At 36.0% G+C, this 20517-nt stretch overlaps 1 protein-coding gene across 2 annotated transcripts; it reads right to left on the bottom strand.

Annotated features, from left to right (window-relative positions):
• Positions 1-1841: 1841 nt before the first annotated feature.
• Positions 1842-10861, bottom strand: SPC25 (SPC25 component of NDC80 kinetochore complex). 2 transcript variants are annotated; one of them, XM_019727492.3, is made up of 7 exons: positions 10712-10861; positions 9606-9758; positions 9446-9511; positions 6662-6808; positions 5470-5574; positions 3776-3874; positions 1842-2041 (listed from the first exon to the last, which is right to left on the bottom strand). In XM_019727492.3, exons 1-7 carry the CDS (start codon positions 10755-10757, stop codon positions 1917-1919), a joined length of 741 nt encoding a protein of 246 aa, XP_019583051.3. In that variant the 5' UTR covers positions 10758-10861; the 3' UTR covers positions 1842-1916. The 2 variants fall into 2 exon arrangements, with proteins under 2 accessions (XP_019583051.3, XP_088650168.1); XM_088794042.1 differs by lacking the exon at positions 9446-9511.
• Positions 10862-20517: the final 9656 nt, after the last annotated feature.

Genomic DNA, 20517 nt, shown 5'->3' on the forward strand with positions numbered 1-20517 from the left:
TCCAGGGATTGGAATGGGCTTGAAATTGCTGGGGTCCACATGGAGCCTCAGCCCAGAAAAGAACAGCTAAGAAATGGGTCTGGCTGATATCATTTGAGCTCCAAATCAAGCTAGATCCACAAAAAACAGTTGGGTTTTGATACGGTTTTATAGATTCATTTAAATGTAGGTATATTAAAAATAAGGCCACAGATCTGTAAAGATCTGCCACAGAAAACTGGATAGTTCTGCTCACTGTACTCCCTCTAGTAATAGTAAGATACTCCGTTTAGCCAAGCTCATGCTAAAACAGGTAAGACTATTGCTAGAACAGGCTCCAATCTCTAGTTGATTAGCCTTTTCTCTCTGTGCAGACACTACTACAAATCAGCAGTTGCTAAAAGCTGGTCTGCACCCTGAGGTGGATCAGTGGGCATTCCCACCACATAGCATGCTCCTCAGATAAATTCTACTGCTATTAAGGCAGAGCTCTGAGTCAGGTCCTAGGCATGAGGCAAATGAGCGAAAGTGCTTCTGAACCTCCCTTCTGACTCTAACTAGACAACTGGCCTGAAATTTTTCCCAGACTTCAAGGAGAAGCAGGAGAGGAACTGGAGGCACGGAGGTCATTGTTTTGTGGCTTTTCAGATGTATCAATAAGACCGGGTCTTACATTAATTTTTACTCCAAAAGATGCATTAGAGCTGATTGTCCCAGCTAGGTCTTATTTTCAGGGAAACACGGTATCATGAAGCTGTGTTATGTGCCTTCCATTATAGCCAGCATACCTAAATACAACCAATTTTACAAGGAAAGGACAAGGACGAAACAAAACCCTAGAACAACATGACACTTGAGCTCTCGTCTGTGTTAAATAGACTCTCAACACAGCGAAGTTATATCCAGACCACAATTAAACAGTACAAATATTACAAAATGGTTGTAAAGGTTCTATACTTAGATTTTCAAAAATACAACCGTTTTTGAGTATCTTACAATACTGCCAACATTCTTCTGAAATGGTTTGTTCTTTAACTGTAGATCCCTGATGGTCTGAGGTAAAAAATATTCTTTCCTTTATATTAGGATGATAGGAGGTAGTACTATTTAGTAGTGTTCATCTTACGAAGTACATTTCAAAATTTGCCAACTCTAGGTTGGGCCCACCCTCCTAACTTTTTAATATTACCAGTCCATGACCTTCAAAAGCTTGAAAACCACTGAGACACAGTGCACTTTGTACAATTCCCATTTACAAGCTAGCCATAAACTACCCATGCCTGCCATTAAAACTATATAAAAATATTTTAATATATAAATATAAAATATATATTATTGTATATTTTTTATATATATATATATATATGTATATATATATATATATATATATATATATATATATATATATCAGTAGAATTTATTTAAGAATATATATGTATATGTATTGTTGACCACTGAACAACTACAGAGATTAGTCCCCGTGATGTTGAAAATCCTCATGTAATTTAAACTGGCCTTTCACATACATGAATTCCCTACTATGGATTGAAAATACTGCTTTCCATCCACACTTGGTTGAATCCGTGGATATGAAACCCAGGGATACAGATGGCTGACTGTATATTTATGGAGAAAAATCCACATATTAAGTGGACTAGCACAGTTCAAACTCGTTGTTCAAGGGTCCAGTGTGTGTGTGTGTGTGTGTGCAGGCGTGTGCATCTACATATTTGTTTTTTCATTTTAAAAAGAACATATTTGACTTTGTGAATTTTATTTCCTAAGATTTTAATTAAAACGCTCTATAAAGAAATACACCACACAGAGATATTTAAAAAATACAAAAGGAGTACAGGCAGACAATGGATGAAAATTCTTTTTAAAAGAGACACACAATAGGGAACAAAACTAAACAGTTTTTGTATACTATTTATACATTAATTATAAGCCATAGTACTAAAAGCTTTCCGAACATTGGCAAGAAAAGCTGAAAAATTTTTGGTCTTCCTTACATTCTCTTGAAGTTCTGATAGGCACTCAAGATGGGGAGCGCTATCTGACACTAGGGGAAAAAAAGAAGACAATTTGAATGAGATATTTTACGGAAGAGAAGGATTTCTAATTTAGATTCTTTCATCTGATTCAAATAATTTTAATTCCATTTTATTGAATTGCTTTGAGCATAAAATGATAAATGCACTTGATTTTCTTATCCTAACTATCTCTTGGACCTTTCCTTTACTTACTCTCTAAATATTCATCTATGTACTACAATCTTGCTCTAAATTTAAACAGATGGTAGTCAAGAGATTGAAGAGCTTAATGATATTGATAAAGAACAGAATACCACTTCCCATCATCTTTCCTATATATTTTAACTATTTAAACTGTTTTAACAATTTATTTTTAACTGGTAAGTCAGTTTTCTCTCTAAAACATTGGCCTGACTTCTAATATTTGACCACTGGATCAAAAAAAAAAAAGTGTTCAATGCCAACCTTACAATTATGGAGGAAAAAAATCTAAAGTTTCACAAATGCAATGGAGGTCATTAGAAAATGTGCTTGCTATTCCAAAAGTGGTATTTACAGTGCCTCCTAAACAAATGATACTCCAAGTCACAAATACCAATATGGATCTCATATGTAGTTGTACCAGATAGTACATACTGGGAGCAAGCAAGAGGACGGTCAAAAAAGGATCCAGCATTCTCTACCATCAGTTTTGTCCTTTGTTCAAGGGGAAGAAATTCGACCACATCAAATTTCCAGCTCTTTGGTAGAGATTGCTCAGGAAACAAGGCCCATGACCAAAAGCAGAAAAGAACAGAGAAGAGCAGCTGGTTCAAAATTAAACTGTAGGTTCTATTTTAATACACTGTCAAATACTGACACTATGTAGCAATAGAGGACATCCAATTTGGAAAACACTAAAAAGCTAGGTAAGATGTTTATGGGGATTGTTTTCAAAATTCAGCGTTCATTAGAAGGTATTTACCTAAAGAGAAAAAAGCCAAACATTTGTACAATTCAATTCCTAAAATATAAATTCCATTAGAATAGAAATTGAGTCATCAGGCACATTAGGGAGCCAACTAAGCATTTCACCTGAGTGTGTGTCTCCCATAAATGCTTTAATATGGGAACACAGGTATGAAAAGCTGAGAACCATTTCCTGTATTCTGATAAATCAATTACTTTAAAAGGAACTAGGAGAATAAAAAACAGATAAGTATATTTCTATTCTCTTCCTGTTTACACTATTGCCAATCATATATATTCCCCATAAATCAAAAACCGTCTGACCTACTGGAGAATCAGTAACTCAGCTAAATTATCAATGTGGAGGATTTTTCAGGATGGGATAATATTGTAAAATTGATTTTGGGGAAAAAATGATCAGATTCTGATTTTACATTTGCTTTTAAAATCACCTACTTGGATAAATTATAATATTCACATTTAGACAGTCATATCCTTTATAGCTACTCTTTACGTTCTCTAAAAGGATAATCCATACTTGCATATGAAATACAGTGATCTTTTGTCTTTTAGACTTTTCTGCCACTGTGGTACTGTGTCACTCAGAAGAGAAATTACTTATTAATGCTCTTTGATTATATCTATAAATTAAAACTCTAGTCACAGCCTTTAGAAGACAATATCCCAAAAAGCAAGAGTAGAAAAGAAAACAATAGATTGTAGGAATATTACTTCCTTTATATTACTTTATATTCTGATTCAAATAACATTTGGGGATGCCAATCTTAAAGACCAGTTATAGAAGGAGGACATACCTTCATAGTCCCTTGCTTCATTTAGGTGTAGGGAAAACATAAAGGGGCTATCAGGATGCTTAGGGTCAATATTAGTGAATATAAACTGCAATTTGTCACCTGAAAAAAGAGGTTAAATTATTTAATATGAGACTATTGTATTATGCCAAAGCTTTCAACGGAGATGAGCTTTCTTACCTTTGTCTTTGATCAATCTCTATACTAAGTATCTATATTCACTTAACCAATGTCTCCAAATGTACAGTTACAAATTAGCTTTAAAATGTATTGTAGTTTAAATATGACATCGAAAGCACAAACAACAAAAAATAAATTGAACTTGATCGAAATTAAAAACTTTTGTCCTTCAAAGGACACTATCAAGAGTGAAAAGCTAACCCACAGAATGGGGGGAAATATTTGCAAATCTTATCTCTGAAATGAATTTAACATATAGGATGTATAAAAAACTCCTACAACTAAACAACAAAAAGCAATTCAAAAATGAACAAAGGACTTAAATAGACATTTCTCTGAAGAATAGATACAAATGGCCAATAAACACATGAAAAGATGCTCAACAACAGTAATCACTGGGGAAATGCAAACCAAAAACTACAATATAATGTAATGTAATGTAATATAACATATATAATAAATATAATACCAGGTCTTATATTAATTTTTGCTCCAAAAGACGCATTAGAGCTGATGGTCTGGCTAGGTCTTATTTTCAGGGAAACACAGTATACTTTATTACAGTGAAAGAATACAGCAAAATGAGCAAAGGGAAAAGATGCATGGGATGAAGTCCAGGGAAAATCAGCACAAGCTTCCAGAGTCTCTAATGAGCTTCCCTGGTAGACAACACATCACATGTACTGTCACAATTCGATGCTGAAGGAAGATCGCATGTCCTGTGTAACTCCACTGGGTTAGGAAATCTTGAAAACTTATGCCTAAAAAGTTTGTTTCCTCTAGACTTTGCCTCATGTGGCTTTTTTGGGATGATTTTGTTTTGTATCCTTTCTGCAACAAATCTGAGCCATGAATGATTATATGCCGAGTCCTGTAATTCTTTCTGGCTAATCACCAAACCTGATGGTGATCTCAGGGACTCCCAACACAGTAAGCGGTGCTGTAAACTGGCCTATATCCACAGCCGTTAGACTATTTATGTGCTTTAACCCAGCAGTACCTCTCTTGGAATTCCATGGAAATTATATAAAAGAAATAGAGAAGTCTACATTCTCTGCAGTACTTCTAAAACTAAAGAACAGGCAGAATCCAAATGTTAAGTTAGAGGAAAAACATGTGTTTAACAATAGATAAAAGATTCAATAAATTATGATACATTCATGGAATGAATTATACACTACCATTTTAAATTTACCACTATGAAGGCTATTACATCTGGAGAAATGCTAATCATATAATACCAGTACACACAAGGAACAAATATTTCCTTGTTGGCAACCATGCAAAAAATACATTTATTAAAACACTGGATGATAAATAACCAAGGCATCAGTAATTATGTTAGGGTGATTAAAATTTTGTAATTTTCCTGTTTTCTAAAAAGTTCATAATGCAGTCATTATTTTACTTGAAAATGTGAAATATTTTTACTTTGAAAAAAAATTTTTTAATTCTCCTCTACTTAAGACAGAGACACCTTTCTAACTCCTAAGTTTTATTTACATTAATATACTTACCATAAATTTTTCGAATTTCTAGTCCAAGTCGATCTTTATACACGTCTACAGATTTCTGGAGCCTTTTCAACCTCTCTTCACTAGCTTTTTTAGCAGTATTAATAGCTACAATTAAAAAACATACACAGTATCAAACATCTTATATGACACTCAACTAATGCTCATTTAATTAATTTTTAAATTGTTGCGTATGGCGGGGTTTAAATCCCTCATAAAAATCCGCTCAGAAAAAACGAAGATTCTCGTGATCCGTACGCAACGTGTTAAAAAAACTTGAAAACAACTAGAAAAATGATGCCAGGCAAATGAATTTGCTTACATTTATTCAGTTTCTATCTCTACCAATTAGCAAAAGGGGCTTCTGTTCATTCAAGATGGAAAGAAAAATTTGTGAGAAAATGCGTACAGGTAGTGAGAGAAATGTGTCAGTCTAGTTTATTGTATAAGTAGCATGAATAAATAGGCCAAGATTTGCATGGCTGGTAGAGAAACAGACCTCCTTTACACTATTTTGCTTTTTCTGGTTAGCCAACAAATTGCTTCATTGGAAAAATATTCTATTCTTTTAAACATAAGTATTTCTCATGAGAAGTCAGTCTTATTTCATGCCAGTTTAAAATTTTTCTTAAAGTTAACACATTACTCCCTGAGTAATACATAGGAGATGACAAAAATGTAGACTTGCACAACAACTATAAGAAAAAGCATCAACAAAACAAACTTTGCTATTTTTGAGAGATTTGAGAATTACTTCGTTTGTAGGCAAACAAGACACTCATTCAAATTTGAAAGTTTTTTAGACAAAGAAACTTTGTAGCATAAAGGGCGTGCTTAATGGTTCCTGGCAGAGTTCATGTGTGATCAATAAATTTGTTGGATAAATTAGACTATGGCTTCTCCCAGGCAAATCTGATTTAGTGAAACTGTCTCCCACTATGCTTAAACTCCCATATCAATTTCATTATTACTCTGGCTATATTAAAAATCAAAAGGACCTTTAAATAAAACAAAAGAAAATAAAACCCACTTAGCTACCTTCACAGACATAGAGTGGATGGCTATGCCCCTAAGGTATGTTATCTATTTCTGGCAATAAGCTGGAGAGCAGGCAAGAACTATCACCACTTTGTGAACTATCACCACTTTGAAATTCACACTGATGTTTTAAATACACCTACAACTGGAAACTTACTTTCCTTCTTCCTAGCATATTCTTCCTTAAGATCCTGGACATTTGCAGTCAGTACTTCCATTTCCTGCTTTTTGCTTTTTACTTCAACAATCAACTTTAACAGGTTATCTTTCTTTTCTTGAATGAGCTTATTCTGCCTGCAGATCTCTGTAAGAAGCACAAAGTATTAGCTAGACTATACATGCTTTGTTCTCTAATATGCATCTAAGAAGACAGCAAAATACTGACTTTCATAAGATTAATACAGAATGTTTTAATTGATAAATATTTCCTAAAGATTAAAAAAATTATAATAAAAAAATCCTATTCTTTCCTATTTGTCTTTGAAAATAGAAATGAGAAGACGAGAATACCAAATTAAACCAAGAAACAGAAAATTAGAAGATCATTACCCTTGCAGCTCTCCCCACCTTCAAATAAGTACATAAATAAACACCAGCACCAAAGACAAATTGTAGAAAATGGCTTTACACAGTGCCTTGAAGAAACAGCTGATTTTAATGCTATATGATTCTGTAGCATACCAAAAAGATTGAAAGAAGGGATAAAAGGGAGGGAGTAACATAGGGAGGGAGGAAGGAAGGGGAAAACTTCATTTACTGTAGTAACAAACAAAACATTCAGGAATATCAAGAAATATGTAGGCTCTGTATTTTTAAAAATACTGGTCTGAGACATATATTATACCTGGATACATGGAAAGACATTTTATGCTTTTAAATATTAAGATGTCAGTATTTCCAAAATTCACTTCTATATTTAATGCAGTCCCAGTGGAATTTGGAAGGGAAAGGAAGGATCTAATAAAATTATAAAATGTAATATAACAAATACATAGGTGAGAGTAGTTAAGAAAATATGGTAAGAAAAACAACAAGGAAAGGGATTTGCCCTATCAGATTTAACATCTGTAATGGTAACATTAATACAATAGTGGTGTATTACTTGAAGAATTGACTTACAGCTCAATTAAACAAAAAAGGCATTCCCAAACAAATGTTTGATAATTAATATGATAAATGAAATATCATAAATCAAGAAAGAGATTATTCCCCAGTGCTGAAATACAGAATTCCATATTTATTAAACATTTAAATATAAAATGAAATCTTACAAAACCTATGTTCAGAGTATCTGTGAATATAAAATTAACTCTGTGGGGAAACATATTTTTACTCAAAGGTAAAAAGAAATCAAAGTGAAAGGCATATACTGGCTACATAAAATTAACAAGCAGGAGAAAAAATTCATATTTGATTCAAGTAAGCATAAAACTCTACAATATGCTAGCGACTTTGTCCACTATCTTATATTTATATAAATTATTTATATAAATTTAAGTTTCACAATAACACTATTATGTAGGTCTTATTCTCTATATTAAAAGAAGAAAAAGGCTCAGCAGTTATGTCACTTGCCCAAAGCTTTTTTTGCTAGGATACAATAGAGTTTAAGACCTGGATCAAACTCAGGTCCTGACTTCAAAGACTGCTTTTGACCATTAAACTATCCTCCCCCAACAATGAGTTACTGCTCTTAATCTAAAGAAAATACAAATATAAGTTCCATAAACAAACAAACAAACAAAAAACCACACACACACACAAAAAGGAATAAACAGAAGAAACATGGAGCAGAGATAGATGGTTAATAAATAAACATAATTTAACCTCAATTACAGAAATGCAAATACAGAAATAACATACCAATTTTCATTTATTTCAACAATGTTTATAAAAATAATAGTGTTGAGAAGAATGCAAAATACTAGAGTCCTTGTGGAAAGTATTTTTGACATTGTAAGACAAGTCTTAAGGATATTCATGTCTTTTGATTCACTTATTTCATTTTTACAAAGCTGCCTTAAGAAAACAAGATGTGTGCAGGTATTTATATACATAAAAATATTTTCAGTTATTTACAATGGTGAAAAACTGAAAACATCTTAAATGTCTAACAAATAAATTGTTAAATAATATGATAAATCAATAAAGTAGAATATATTGTCAAAGAATTTAGTAAAGTGGGAAAGTACTATCAAAGTGGAAAAAAGAAAAAATGACGCAAAGTTATGTTGCTAGTAAGCAAAGTGGGTAAGCAAAGCAAAAGAAACTATCCGGACGGACTGTGGCAAATTAAAGAAAACGTGCCCCAAGTAAAGGCATTCCAATTTAATAGTGTTTAAAACATGGTGCTCCTAAATTTAGTGTCACCAGTGGAATTTGGCCTGTGGTCACAAGTCTGTGGTTTGTGTGTCAGAATTCAATAATCCACTGATCCACTCTGGATAATCTGGAGAGTTGTAAAATGAGAAGGCAAGAACAGTAGTAAAAATATGGAGAGAAAAACTGTCAAGCATACTACCATGACCCCTAAAGAGCTCAGGGAACTCCACCTTTTGTGATTTCCAACTTAAAAACAAACTTGTATTTAAAAAATACTGGCTTTCACACATCAGTATAGATGAATCTCACAAGTATAATGCTAAGTGTAAAAATGGACAGGATTCATACAAAATGATGCCCTTTATTTAACGTTCAAAAACACAATACTAAACCACATATTGACAGGTTAGCTCTGGAAGGTGGGAGAAGAGGAAGGTATAACATGGGATGTTCTATTTATTAAGCTGGGTTATGGATACATAAATGTTGATTATTCTTGTGTGTGTGTGTGTGTGTGTGTGTGTACACACATACACACAGAATACATTGTTTTGCTTACATGAGGGATTTCATAAAGATTTTTAATCTAAAGAAAACTGTGATCTAGTTTGTCACATACGATTTTTATATTCCAGAAGTATCTGAATCATTCGTTCTTCTTCCTTTAATTTCACAGACAGTTTTTCTGAAAGAGAAATTGGAATTGATGTTTCGATTCAGCTGAAATGACACTAAAAAACAAAGAACCAAAACAGCATGTTACAAGTTAACTTAGGTACCTGCAAATGCTTTATTGATGTCCTTGTAGGTATCTCTTAGTCCCACCATCTGACAGGAGATGTCACTGACATTGCCTTTGAATTTATTCCAAAATTCATTTATGCTTTTATCTAACAATGCAAGTTCATCCTCTACCAATTTGTAAGACAATGCTATAAAACAAATAGAACACACATTGTATTTCTTGAGTTACTTTAATCACATCAGGCACATATTCCAATCAACTATAGTTTGGCAGTTTGACCTTTGCTAGAAACGGTTAGCAACTTACTTTTAACTCTAGATATTCCAGGGCACATCAAAGCCACCTGGGCTTAACTGTGGTTATCCCATAGCAGCAAGAATTCACGAAACCCTTTCCTCCTAGAAATTCGTTAGTAGTATTAACTGCACACGACACACGCTCTATGACCCTGGGAAAATGACTTCGACTACATTTTCTCACAAGTATAATTGGCGACGCCCCTGCCAACTCTGACCCTGTCAATTCCAGCCTGAATCGCCGGGTCCCAGATGGCGGGCCCTCCCCCATAGGATAAGACCCCACACATCTACCCTGCCTTTTCCTCCCACCCCAGATCAGGAAAGTCAGCAGTAAAATGAAGACTGGAGTGGGAGTTCAGTCCACGACCTGTACAAGTCACTTCGACTCTCTGGGCCTTATCGTCCTCCTCTGTAATAAAAGGATGTAAGGCTCCAGGCCCCACCAGTTCTCCGTAACGCTAAAACCTTCCCAAAGACCGAATATCTTTCCAGGAGTCCACAGACATCTCATTCGGCGAAACCCAAAACGCTTCAGACTCTCCGCTGCCCACCCCGCGAGGTCCAGACGCACAAACAGCAACAAGACGTGCATTTCACAGACACCGCCCCCGAAAACACACATTCCGCCCCCGAAAACACACATTCCGCCCCCGAAAACTCACATTCCGCCCCCGAAAACACACATTCCGGCCCCGAAAACACACATTCCGGCCCCGAAAACACACATTCCGCCCCTGAAAACTCACATTCCGCCCAGAAAACACACATCGGCTCCCAAATTCATTTTCCACTATTGTGACAGGCGGGTCGGGGAGCTCAGCTGAGCTCCCTCCTCTCTTACCTTCGCCGGGAGGCCGGAGCCCCGCTGCCTTCCCAACACAAGACATGAGCCGAAGCCGCTTAACTGCCCACCTCCGACAGCCGCGCCAACTTTGCAATTTCAAACCTACGGCGTCTTCCGCCTCCCGACTTTAGGCGCTCATTCGCCTTCTGATTGGCTGGTAGGATAGGTTTTCCATGAAGGGATTGGTTGATCTAGCTGTCCGGGACTCTCGCGGAAAAGATGGGGAAAGGGCATTCTGGGATTTGTAGTTCTTTTGGAGAGACTGCCCACTCTCAGCGTGACTTTGGAAAGTAATAATAGTTTCTGGAAGAGTCACCCCATGGCAGACCGTTCATCAGTTTCAAATAAAGATTTCTGCAACAAATATAAATATTGGACTTTAATTGCATTCTGTCGCCAAGGATATAGCCTCTTCTTCGATACTACTCGTAGCTTAAATAAAGCTAATTAAAAATAATAAAGCTAATAAAAATACCATTGTTTAATCCATCTGATCTTTTAATAACTCTTCATTGGGAAGTGGCTGGAACGTTATTTTTTATTGCCTTCTAATAGTAACACTTCCAAATTGTTCTTATTTTCTGTTTTTGACCGTGTAAAGTAAAACAAACATTAGGAGACAATAAATACCTAACATAGGTATTTCCTGCCCCACTAGACAATGACACAAAACTTTTAATAGCCAAAATTCTTGGTGCCTGTCCTCTTTGATTGCTATATCGCAGATAAAAGTGAAAAAGAAAGGGGGGAAGTCAGAGGTAATTCAAGGCACTGGCCTGGATGTTTGAAAGAATGAGGATACTGCGGGCAGAATTGAAGTTATCTTCATAGCACGTTGGGTGTATTGGGGGAGGGGTGTTGCGGAAATGCAGAGGCATGATGAGTTATGATTTTAATATGCTGAGTTTGAGAGAATATTGTTGGCGATATTAACCGGGTGTTAATGTCCTTTATGCAGTTTGCTTCTCTAATAAATTATGCAGAGGCTAACTGCTCCAACTCTGCAATAAGACTACCTGGGTTTGAAATCCAGTCTCCATCATTTATTAAGTGTGACTGTGGGAAAGTTACTTGGTCTCTTGGACCTCAGTTTCCTAATCTGTAAAGTGAGTGTAGTAATAATAATAATAATATCTTCTGCATATACCCATTCTGAAGACTGAAAGAGATAATGCAGATGTCTTAGAATAGGTCCTTATAACATAAGCACTCAAAATTGTTTCTTACTTTTATGATTTATACCCTACCTACTTCCGATGCAGTTGGTTGTCATATTAAAACATATATAAATAAGGCTTTAAATAGAAAAAAAGCTAAGTTAACAAAGAAATAGAGAAGTTGTTGAAATTGAACACTAACTTTAGCTTAGGTGATACATAAAGGTGATGCATTACAAGACAATCACACTACTTATAGAATCCTGATTTTAAGGAAACATGCATGTGCCATGTCTGAATAAGTACAGAGTACAGGCATACCTTGGAACCTTGAAGATATTGTAGGTTCAGTTCCACTGCAGTAAAGCGAGTCACAAATGTTTTGGTTTCCCAGTGCATATAAAAGTTACATTTACACTATTCTGTAGTCTATAAAGTGTACGATAGTATTATATCTAAAACAAACTACATATATACCTTAATTTAAAACTATTTTATTGCTAATTGAGCCTTCAGCGAGTTGTAGTCTTTTTGCTGGTAAAAGGTCTTAACCTTCAATTTGTAAAAAAAAAAAAAAAAAAAAAATATCTGCCCAGCACAATAAAGCAAAGTGCGATAAAACAAGGTATGTGGGTACATTCCTTCCACCCCAACCCTAGTTGAATTAATTAATCAGTCAGGTGTGGTTATTTACCATTATGCATTTAATAATTTGTCAATATCTCACAAATATAACAGCTTTAGTTTTAGCAAAATGAAACTATTTTAGCAATAGTCAGAAAATAATTTCAGTAATTTCTTTAGGCCATTACTAGTTCAAGATCATAAATTATTTCCTTAGCTTGGAATGATGCTTGGATCATCTCTCTGATGCATTCTTGATGGAATCTGGCAAAACATGACTGATCCATGAACAAAACGGAAGAATAATTCATTATCAAGGCTTGAGCTATTCATGATTGACACAAGGCTGCAACTATGTCTCCTAGATCAAGGTGAACACCTTGTAGCTAACTTATTTTTCTGCCCTCTCTACTAGAGGACTATTTTTGCTAAGTTGACTCCATTTATAAGTCAACTTATAAGGGGCAGAAATATCCAGATGGTCTTCCGATGAGCAAATTCCTTATAATAAACATAAATATAAATATAAACATAAATATAAATACAAATATATCCCAAGGGTTCTCTAAAGAACCCTCATAATAAGGCTGTTATGAACATGGGTATACAAAGAATATTCAGTTTTTTATTTATCATAATTAAATTGTGATCTATTGTTGTGGGCAGAATAGTTGATGCCACTAAGCTAAAGTATTTACATGAATGTAAAGTTTTATGCCTTCTACCTCTCTACTTGTCCCTTCTCTCCTGCTTCTTCTCTTACCTAGTTCCTAAATTTAGAGGCTTCCCAAAGTTTTTGACTCTCTTTTCCTATTAACTTATTTCCCAGGGCAATCTCATCCCATCTCACATAGATATCTCTCAGATTCAATCCTGTTTAGCCTGTTTTCTGCATTTTAATCACATATTTCTAGCTATCTGCTGGTCACATGGGGATTCCCCACTAGCAGTATTTCAAAAATATCCCCTTTCTTTCAGTGGCATTACCAGTCTTGAAGTTTAGAATCTTAGAATCTTCCATGACTCTTTCATAGTTAACTGGTTTCCAACAACAATAGATTCATCTATATGCCCCCCTCCCTTTGGCCTCCCATCTTTTTTTTTTTTTTTTTTATCTTCTGGATCTCTATGCAGGCCTTTACCACCTGATTCTTACCTCCAGACTCTTGCCCTCCCAATCAGTTTTGCCTACCATTGCCAAAATAATATTCTCAAAGTGCACTTCTGTCATATTATTTCCCTGTTCAAAACACTTTCACTGTTCCACCGTTGTCTTCAAAATAAAGCCCACATTCCTTAGTGGCTTTCACGTTCAATCTTTGAATTAGTCTCAATTTGTTATTTTACCATTATTGTTCAATTGTTTATTTTATATTGTTTATAGTCTAATAAAAATAAACGATCAGCCCTGCACTACTTTAGTTCGATTTTGTTCATACAGTTCCTTTTTTTTTTTTTTTTAATTTTATTACAAAGAATTTCTAACATATACAAAAGTAAATAAAATAGCATAATGAACTTGTCATGAACTTGTCATCTGGTCCCAGCTACCATCAACCACTGGCCAATCTGCTCTATCCACATACCATCCACTTCCCCAGACAACATGTCACCTTACCCACAAATATCTCAATACGTATTTCTAAAAGACAAAGAGTCATTTCAATATAACCTCAATACCATTATCACACTAAAAAATATTAACATTAATTGATTAACACATTACATTGGAAACTGTTTAAAAAACAATTTTTGACATTTATGAGACAACTGAAAATTTCAGTGATTTAAAATTTTTCAATTGTCTCATAAATGTCACAAATAGGTATTTCTTTTACAGTTTTTTAATGTAATGTATTTCAACGGGGATATGGTTCTCCCTTTCCTCCTGCCACTTTTGGTTTCTAAATTCTACCCATTTATCAAGGCCCAGCTCCTGCTACCTCCTCCACAAATGCTTCCCTAGCCTTGTAAACTGAAAATTTTATCTGCTTTTCCTCTCATCCATTTACTTTATCTGTTAGCTCCTAAGGGCACAATAGTATGTTATTTCTGTAATTATCTTATGTTCCCTCTGAGACCGTAAGCTCCCTGAGATGTGAGTTAACCCTGCCCTGTCCAATGCATGTGAGAATCAACGTCTTACACGAGTTCTTCTCAAAATTGAGGTTCCCTACCCAACAGCGTCTCCTTCATCTGGGAACCTGTTAGTAATGCAAATTTTCAAACTGCTCTCCATTTCTACTGAATTAAAAACTCTGGAGGTGGGCCCCAGTAATCAGCAGTTTAACAAGCCCTCAGGGGATTCTGATGCATGCTGAAGATTGAGAAACACTGCCTTACACATAGTAGGTACTCTTTAAGCCATCTATAAAATATGAACTGATCTATGAAACATCTTAACTCTACTGTGAAGAAAATTAATGGTATTGCTTAATGGGCAACTCTCTTGGGTCTTTGGTAATCCAAGAAGAAGTTTATGGATATATAGGTCATGACATTTCCAGAGAATAATAATATATTATGAAACTGAGAGGGGGTACCTGGAACAGCTATAGCTGGGTCAATTATAATAGTGTCATTATGGAATGCCAATATTCCTGGGATGCTAGCCAGAATGGAGGTAATTATTCTCTGAAAGTCCCTAGGGTCTAAACTTGGTCTGAAATAAATGCATTTTACATTGCAAGGTGACACTTGAGAGATTTCAAATACAATTTATTTTAGACAAGGCAGATAAGCTTGTGATAAAAGGATAATGACCATGAACAGAGACATTAAAGGTTGATGGCTCCAAATACTTTTGTTTACGGCCCTTGTACCAGTGACACAAGCTAAAGTCAAATATCTCTGAATGGTGTTGAATTGCAGTGAGCACTATAGCTCAGAGATGAATGGTTCATTTTATGATGAAAACATAATTTTGTGGTTATATAATTTTTGGTGTGACAAAACATATTGAAGAAACTCTAGCCTCTGTCTTACAGGTTGCAATTTAAGTAAAACAGGCAGAATTTACTACAAATCAAAACCTCGGGAAAATCTAAATGAATCAAAATAAGAAAGTTCTGGGAAGAACTGGAATTATTATTCAACTATTGATATTAACTAAAAACAAGGCAGCTCTACAGGGTTTGGGGCCTCCCTATAGTACTTAAAGATTTTTTTTTTAAGTACAGTCATTAAAAAGAAGGAAGTCATCAAGACAAGCAAATTAGGCTGAGGTGTACTGAAGCTAATTCTGAAGAACTGAGAAAATAAGAGGCATCCTGGACAGAGGCCATCTGGACAGTGGATAGGATTCCAGGGAACCTTACACTAGACTTAAATTGTTCAAGTTGGGGATTTCATTGAGAATGTTGTAAAAGCTGTGGCCTCTTCCAAGAAATGTGCCCATGTATTATACTAATGTTTGCATACAATTTCAGGAAGTTCGGTGACTTCTAAATAAGTCCTATTCAGATTATGTCCTCCTGACCCAGTGACTAAAGATATGTGGTTAATATTAGACCCCAAAGCACACACTTTTAAAGATCTCTTCCACTCAAAACTGCTTTTACTGGCACAGCAGAGTTCCAGTCATTGAACAGAACATGGAGGAATCAAATGGAGGTATCAAATCCACAGCAGGAAGAAAAGGCATTGATCCTGAAGGGAACAGTGGCTGGCTGTACAATTTGCTGAAGACTCATTATGTGGAGGACATCTGGCTTGATTCCAAGAGTCAGTGGTGAGCAATTCGGATTTGGTTCTGTTCTCTTGGAGTTGTCTTTGCTCTAGGGCTACAGGGGAAGGTTGAAGCGTGTGACAAATTCAAAGACTTAGATCAGTATTTCGTGTGAGAATGAGGGAGAGTGGGACAGAGGGAAGAAGGGGGAAATAGAAAGACGAGGAAGAAAAGAGAAAAGGGAGAGTGGGAGGAAGAGGCAGAGATGTCAGTGTGTAAAGGAGAAGCAACAGAATTGTGTACAGGACTAAAATTTTATCACTCTGCCCAACTTCTACTCTGATCAAGAATCTCACAATTGAAAGTCAACTCCACTTTTACAAACTACTTGGCAAAATAAGAGTAACTAATGTTTATTATAGGTAATATTTTTGAGTGTTTACCATGGATCTTAGCTTTAACACGATAATGAAAAGGAGATTTTTAAAAGGGATACAAGAATATACCATGCCTACATCCATGGACAAGAGTGGATAGTACAGATCCCACATAAAGTAATTGATGAAAAAAATACCTTAGGGTAGAAGTTGAGAAAGTAGTATATGGAAGGGTCAACTAGACACAGAATGCACAGGAATAAGTACGAACCTTGTATCAAGAGAGAGATGAATTAAGATGGAGCTTCTAAAATTTGATGTGCATGAGAACCACATAGGAAGTTTATTAAAATGCACAATTCTGGACCATTTTCCCAAAGAATCCAATTCCGTGATCTGGAGTGGGCCTGGGAATCTGCATGTAGGTGGTCCATAGACCACACTTGGAGAAAAACAGCCTCACAAGGAGGAGGAGGGTAGATGTAGCTCCACCCATTTTTGGATCTCGATCTTCGTAGCTTAGACATACCTTTACTCCATCATTTGTGAACTGATTTGGTAGAGACCTTGAACTCTAGCAACCTTGACTTTGAAATGATTCATCTTATCAGGCAGGCTCTGTGATTGGAGGAAAAAGCTCCACTCAAACATTACTAGTAATAAAAAGGATCAACCTCCTGCATCTCCCTCCTGCTGTGACCCTGATAGGGTAAATACTGGGGAGCATCACCCCCCGACCAAGCAACTCTGATGACAGACTGCAAACTGAAAAGGACTAAGGAAATACTTAAAAAGAGATTTCCCACAGGAGCAAAATCGTAACACATGTGTAAGTGAAGCAGAGCTGGAAGTGAACAGTTCATAAGTACGATGGATCAAGTGAGCATTTGTTCATTTTTATCATTTGTCTCATTTTTTAAATTTTGTATACATTGCTCTTTAAATTTAACTTAACATATGTAACATATTTATATGATTTCAAAGTCAACTCTGGAAAATAAGTATATTTACAGAAGCTTCACTTTTCCCATCTCCCTCTACTTCATTCCCTTGTTTCCTTTATAGGTAACCTTAAATCATTAACTCATTGTTTGTTTTTCTATTCTCCTTAAACATAAGCAGATGTGTATATATGTTACTTTTTTCTTAGATAAACATTGTACATAATTTTCTCCACTTTACAGAAGCCTACTTGACCTATGCTAGCCACTTTATACTATTATCTCTGTGGAAAAATACATTTAAGTTTAGACTAACTGAATAACAAGCATGTTTTCTTAAAAACACATAGCCTCTTTATAACACAGCATTCACATCAACTTTTTATGAATAATTCATTCATTCTACAAACATTTCCTGAATCACTACAATGGACCCAGGGCTAGTTCTATGTTTTATGGAGTCTAAAGCTCCTCTAACATTGGGACCTCTCTTTAATAAAAAGAATATAAAATGATTAATATGCTCTACAACTCCCAGCAGGTCCCAGCAATAACCTGCCATGCCAAGGGCTCGTGTAAGCTTCGCTAGCTTCTTGGGAAATTAGCCCCTGCACGAGCCTGGGCTAGGGACTGTGCAAGAACTGGCACACAAGGCAAATATGATGTCTTATTTTATGGAGCTTGTAGTGTGGTTCGAGAGAGAGACTAAACACATAAACTTGAAAAAAATACAATTTCAAATTATAATTTAATCCCTGCTATAGGCTGAATTGCATCCTCCAAAATTCATATATTGAAGTCCTAACTAACCTTCAGTATCGCAGAATGTGACTATTTGGAGATAGGGCCCTTAAAGAGGTAACTAAGTTAAAGTGAGGTCATTGGAGGGGACCCTTATCCAATATGACGTGTGTATTTATAAGAAAAGATTACGACACACCCATACAGAAGGTAGACCTTGTGAGGACACAGGGAGAAGACGGCCATCGACAAGCCAGGAAGAGAGGCCTCAGAAGAAACCAACACTGCAGACACTTTGATCTTAGACTTGTAGCCTCCAGAATTGTGAGAAAATATATTTCTGTTGTTTAAATGACCGACTCTGATTTTGGATTTCAACCCTAGCAGACTAATATAAGCCACTAAAAGAAAAGAGTGTTTCACAGAAAGCACTGTTAAAGGAATTGTGAGAGATGCTGGTCAGAGAAGGCATCTCTGAGGAAGTGCATATAAACTAAGATATGAAAAGACTGAAAATTATTAACTGTGGGAAACAAACAGCAGATCCTAGTAAAAGGCAAAAGAAATCAAGGTGCTTTTGCTTTGGTTAATTATTCTAAGTCTACAGAACTAGATACAGCAGTACCTCGGATTTCGGACATCTCTGTTGATAAACATTTTGGTTTATGAATGCCGTAAACTGGAAGTAAATGCTTCGGTTTTCGAACACGACTCAGAAATTGAATATGTGACACTGCTTCCCTTGAGTGCAAGATCCTGAGACCCAGCTGTCGGCTGTTGCGAATGTTTCAGAGCTCGTGGATTATGTTCGAAAAGCGAGGTACCACTGTAGTCCTTCAGAGACAGTCTTTATAATTAACTACTTAAGATGAACAGCTCATGTGCAGTCAACTTCATCACAGTCTACACACTCTGCAGTATTAAATGAGCATGAAGTTGGATTTTTAATTGTAAGACAAAAATGTATTTGATATCATTCACACCCTGATTTAATGACATTTCTGAAGAAAATGAGTATTATGAAATTTGTAGCTCATATACTTCTTAGAAAAAGAATAAACGAAAGTAATGTCCTTCCTCATGGCTCATTAAAGAGATTATGGAAATTATACAACCTGAATATGCAAAACAAGAAGCCAGAGCACAGACTGATTGGTCAAGGCTAATACTTCAGATAGAGTAGGATATACTTGAATAAAGTGATTCTCTTTGGAAAAGCAACTGTATGCTCTCATTTTAACTCAATGAATAATAAGAATTATTTAATCATAGGATAGACAGGGGATTTCCTTATTTCTTGGTGGGATGCCACATAAACTACTTCTGACATATGATTATTCAGTTTGTCTTGTGAGAGACTGAATATACAAATGGACAATGGACAGACCAAATATGACAATAGAACTGTGATCCACAGCCTCTAAAGCAACCTGCCCAGAATGGGCAGAATTGGTCAATGACTATCAGGTTCCTTATTTTCTGCCTCTGCTTCCAACTCAGGACCAATCAGAGAAAGCCAAATATGCATCCTAATCAATCACATGAGATGCTCTGCTTCTAGGTAACCCATGTCCAGCTTGCCCGTGCCAACAACCTCTAACCAGAGCAGGCCTGGGGCTTTCCTTGTGTTCACTATCGAGCTTTCCTATTCCACTGCCTGCTTCTGAGTCTGTCAAATGCAAGTGATGGTGGCTGACTCTCTGCTACAGCAAGCTCAGAATAAACAGCCTCTGTTCTTATTTGGGCAGCCTTCCCTTATTCCCATACTTAACGATTTCCAGAGAAGAAAATGTCTGCTGGGTCTCAGCGCCATCTGAAGCAGAAGGGCATCAGAGCCATCTTCAAGCTCTGAGTGCCTATCTTAGTGCCACTTGATATTTCCTCCAGGGAAGATGTCAGAGACTGAGAAGGTAACAGTAGCCACTGAACCCATAACAACTGCATCCCTCCTGTCAAATGATGGACTAAGCCAACAGAAATTCAAAGTGGTGATTATGTCTATGAAGTTCTCCTAGTGATCTGGCAGCTGGCCAGATGTGCTTGTGGTTGAATTGGAGGTCTCGGTAGTTGAAAGCATTTAAAACAAGCTGACTATAGCATCAGCTATTATTCATTTTGCAGCTGTTTTAAATCTCATCAACGTTGTCCTGAGGTGACCTGCATACAGCCTAGACTAGGAGGAAGCATTGCTCTGGAAATAAAATTTAGTTTTCAAACAGGGGTACTGCACTAAAGAAATGACCTGAGGAAGGTTACTTGTCCATTTCCTTATCACTAAAATGAGGATTATTGGACC

The sequence above is a fragment of the Rhinolophus sinicus genome, chromosome 17, assembly GCF_057876585.1.
Source record: "Rhinolophus sinicus isolate RSI-liver-muscle chromosome 17, RSI-T2T, whole genome shotgun sequence".
NCBI classification, from domain to species: domain Eukaryota; kingdom Metazoa; phylum Chordata; class Mammalia; order Chiroptera; family Rhinolophidae; genus Rhinolophus; species Rhinolophus sinicus.

Bases quoted from the DNA above. Each gene is read 5' to 3' on its own strand.
- SPC25 (XM_019727492.3), bottom strand. From the start codon at position 10,757: ATGTCTTGTGTTGGGAAGGCAGCGGGGCTCCGGCCTCCCGGCGAAG. The intron at 9,512-9,605 runs GTACCTAAGTTA...TTTCTCTTTCAG, and splicing joins CATCAATAAAGCATTTGCAG to AAAAACTGTCTGTGAAATTA. The intron at 5,575-6,661 runs GTAAGTTTCCAG...TTTTAATTGTAG, and splicing joins ATATGCTAGGAAGAAGGAAA to CTATTAATACTGCTAAAAAA.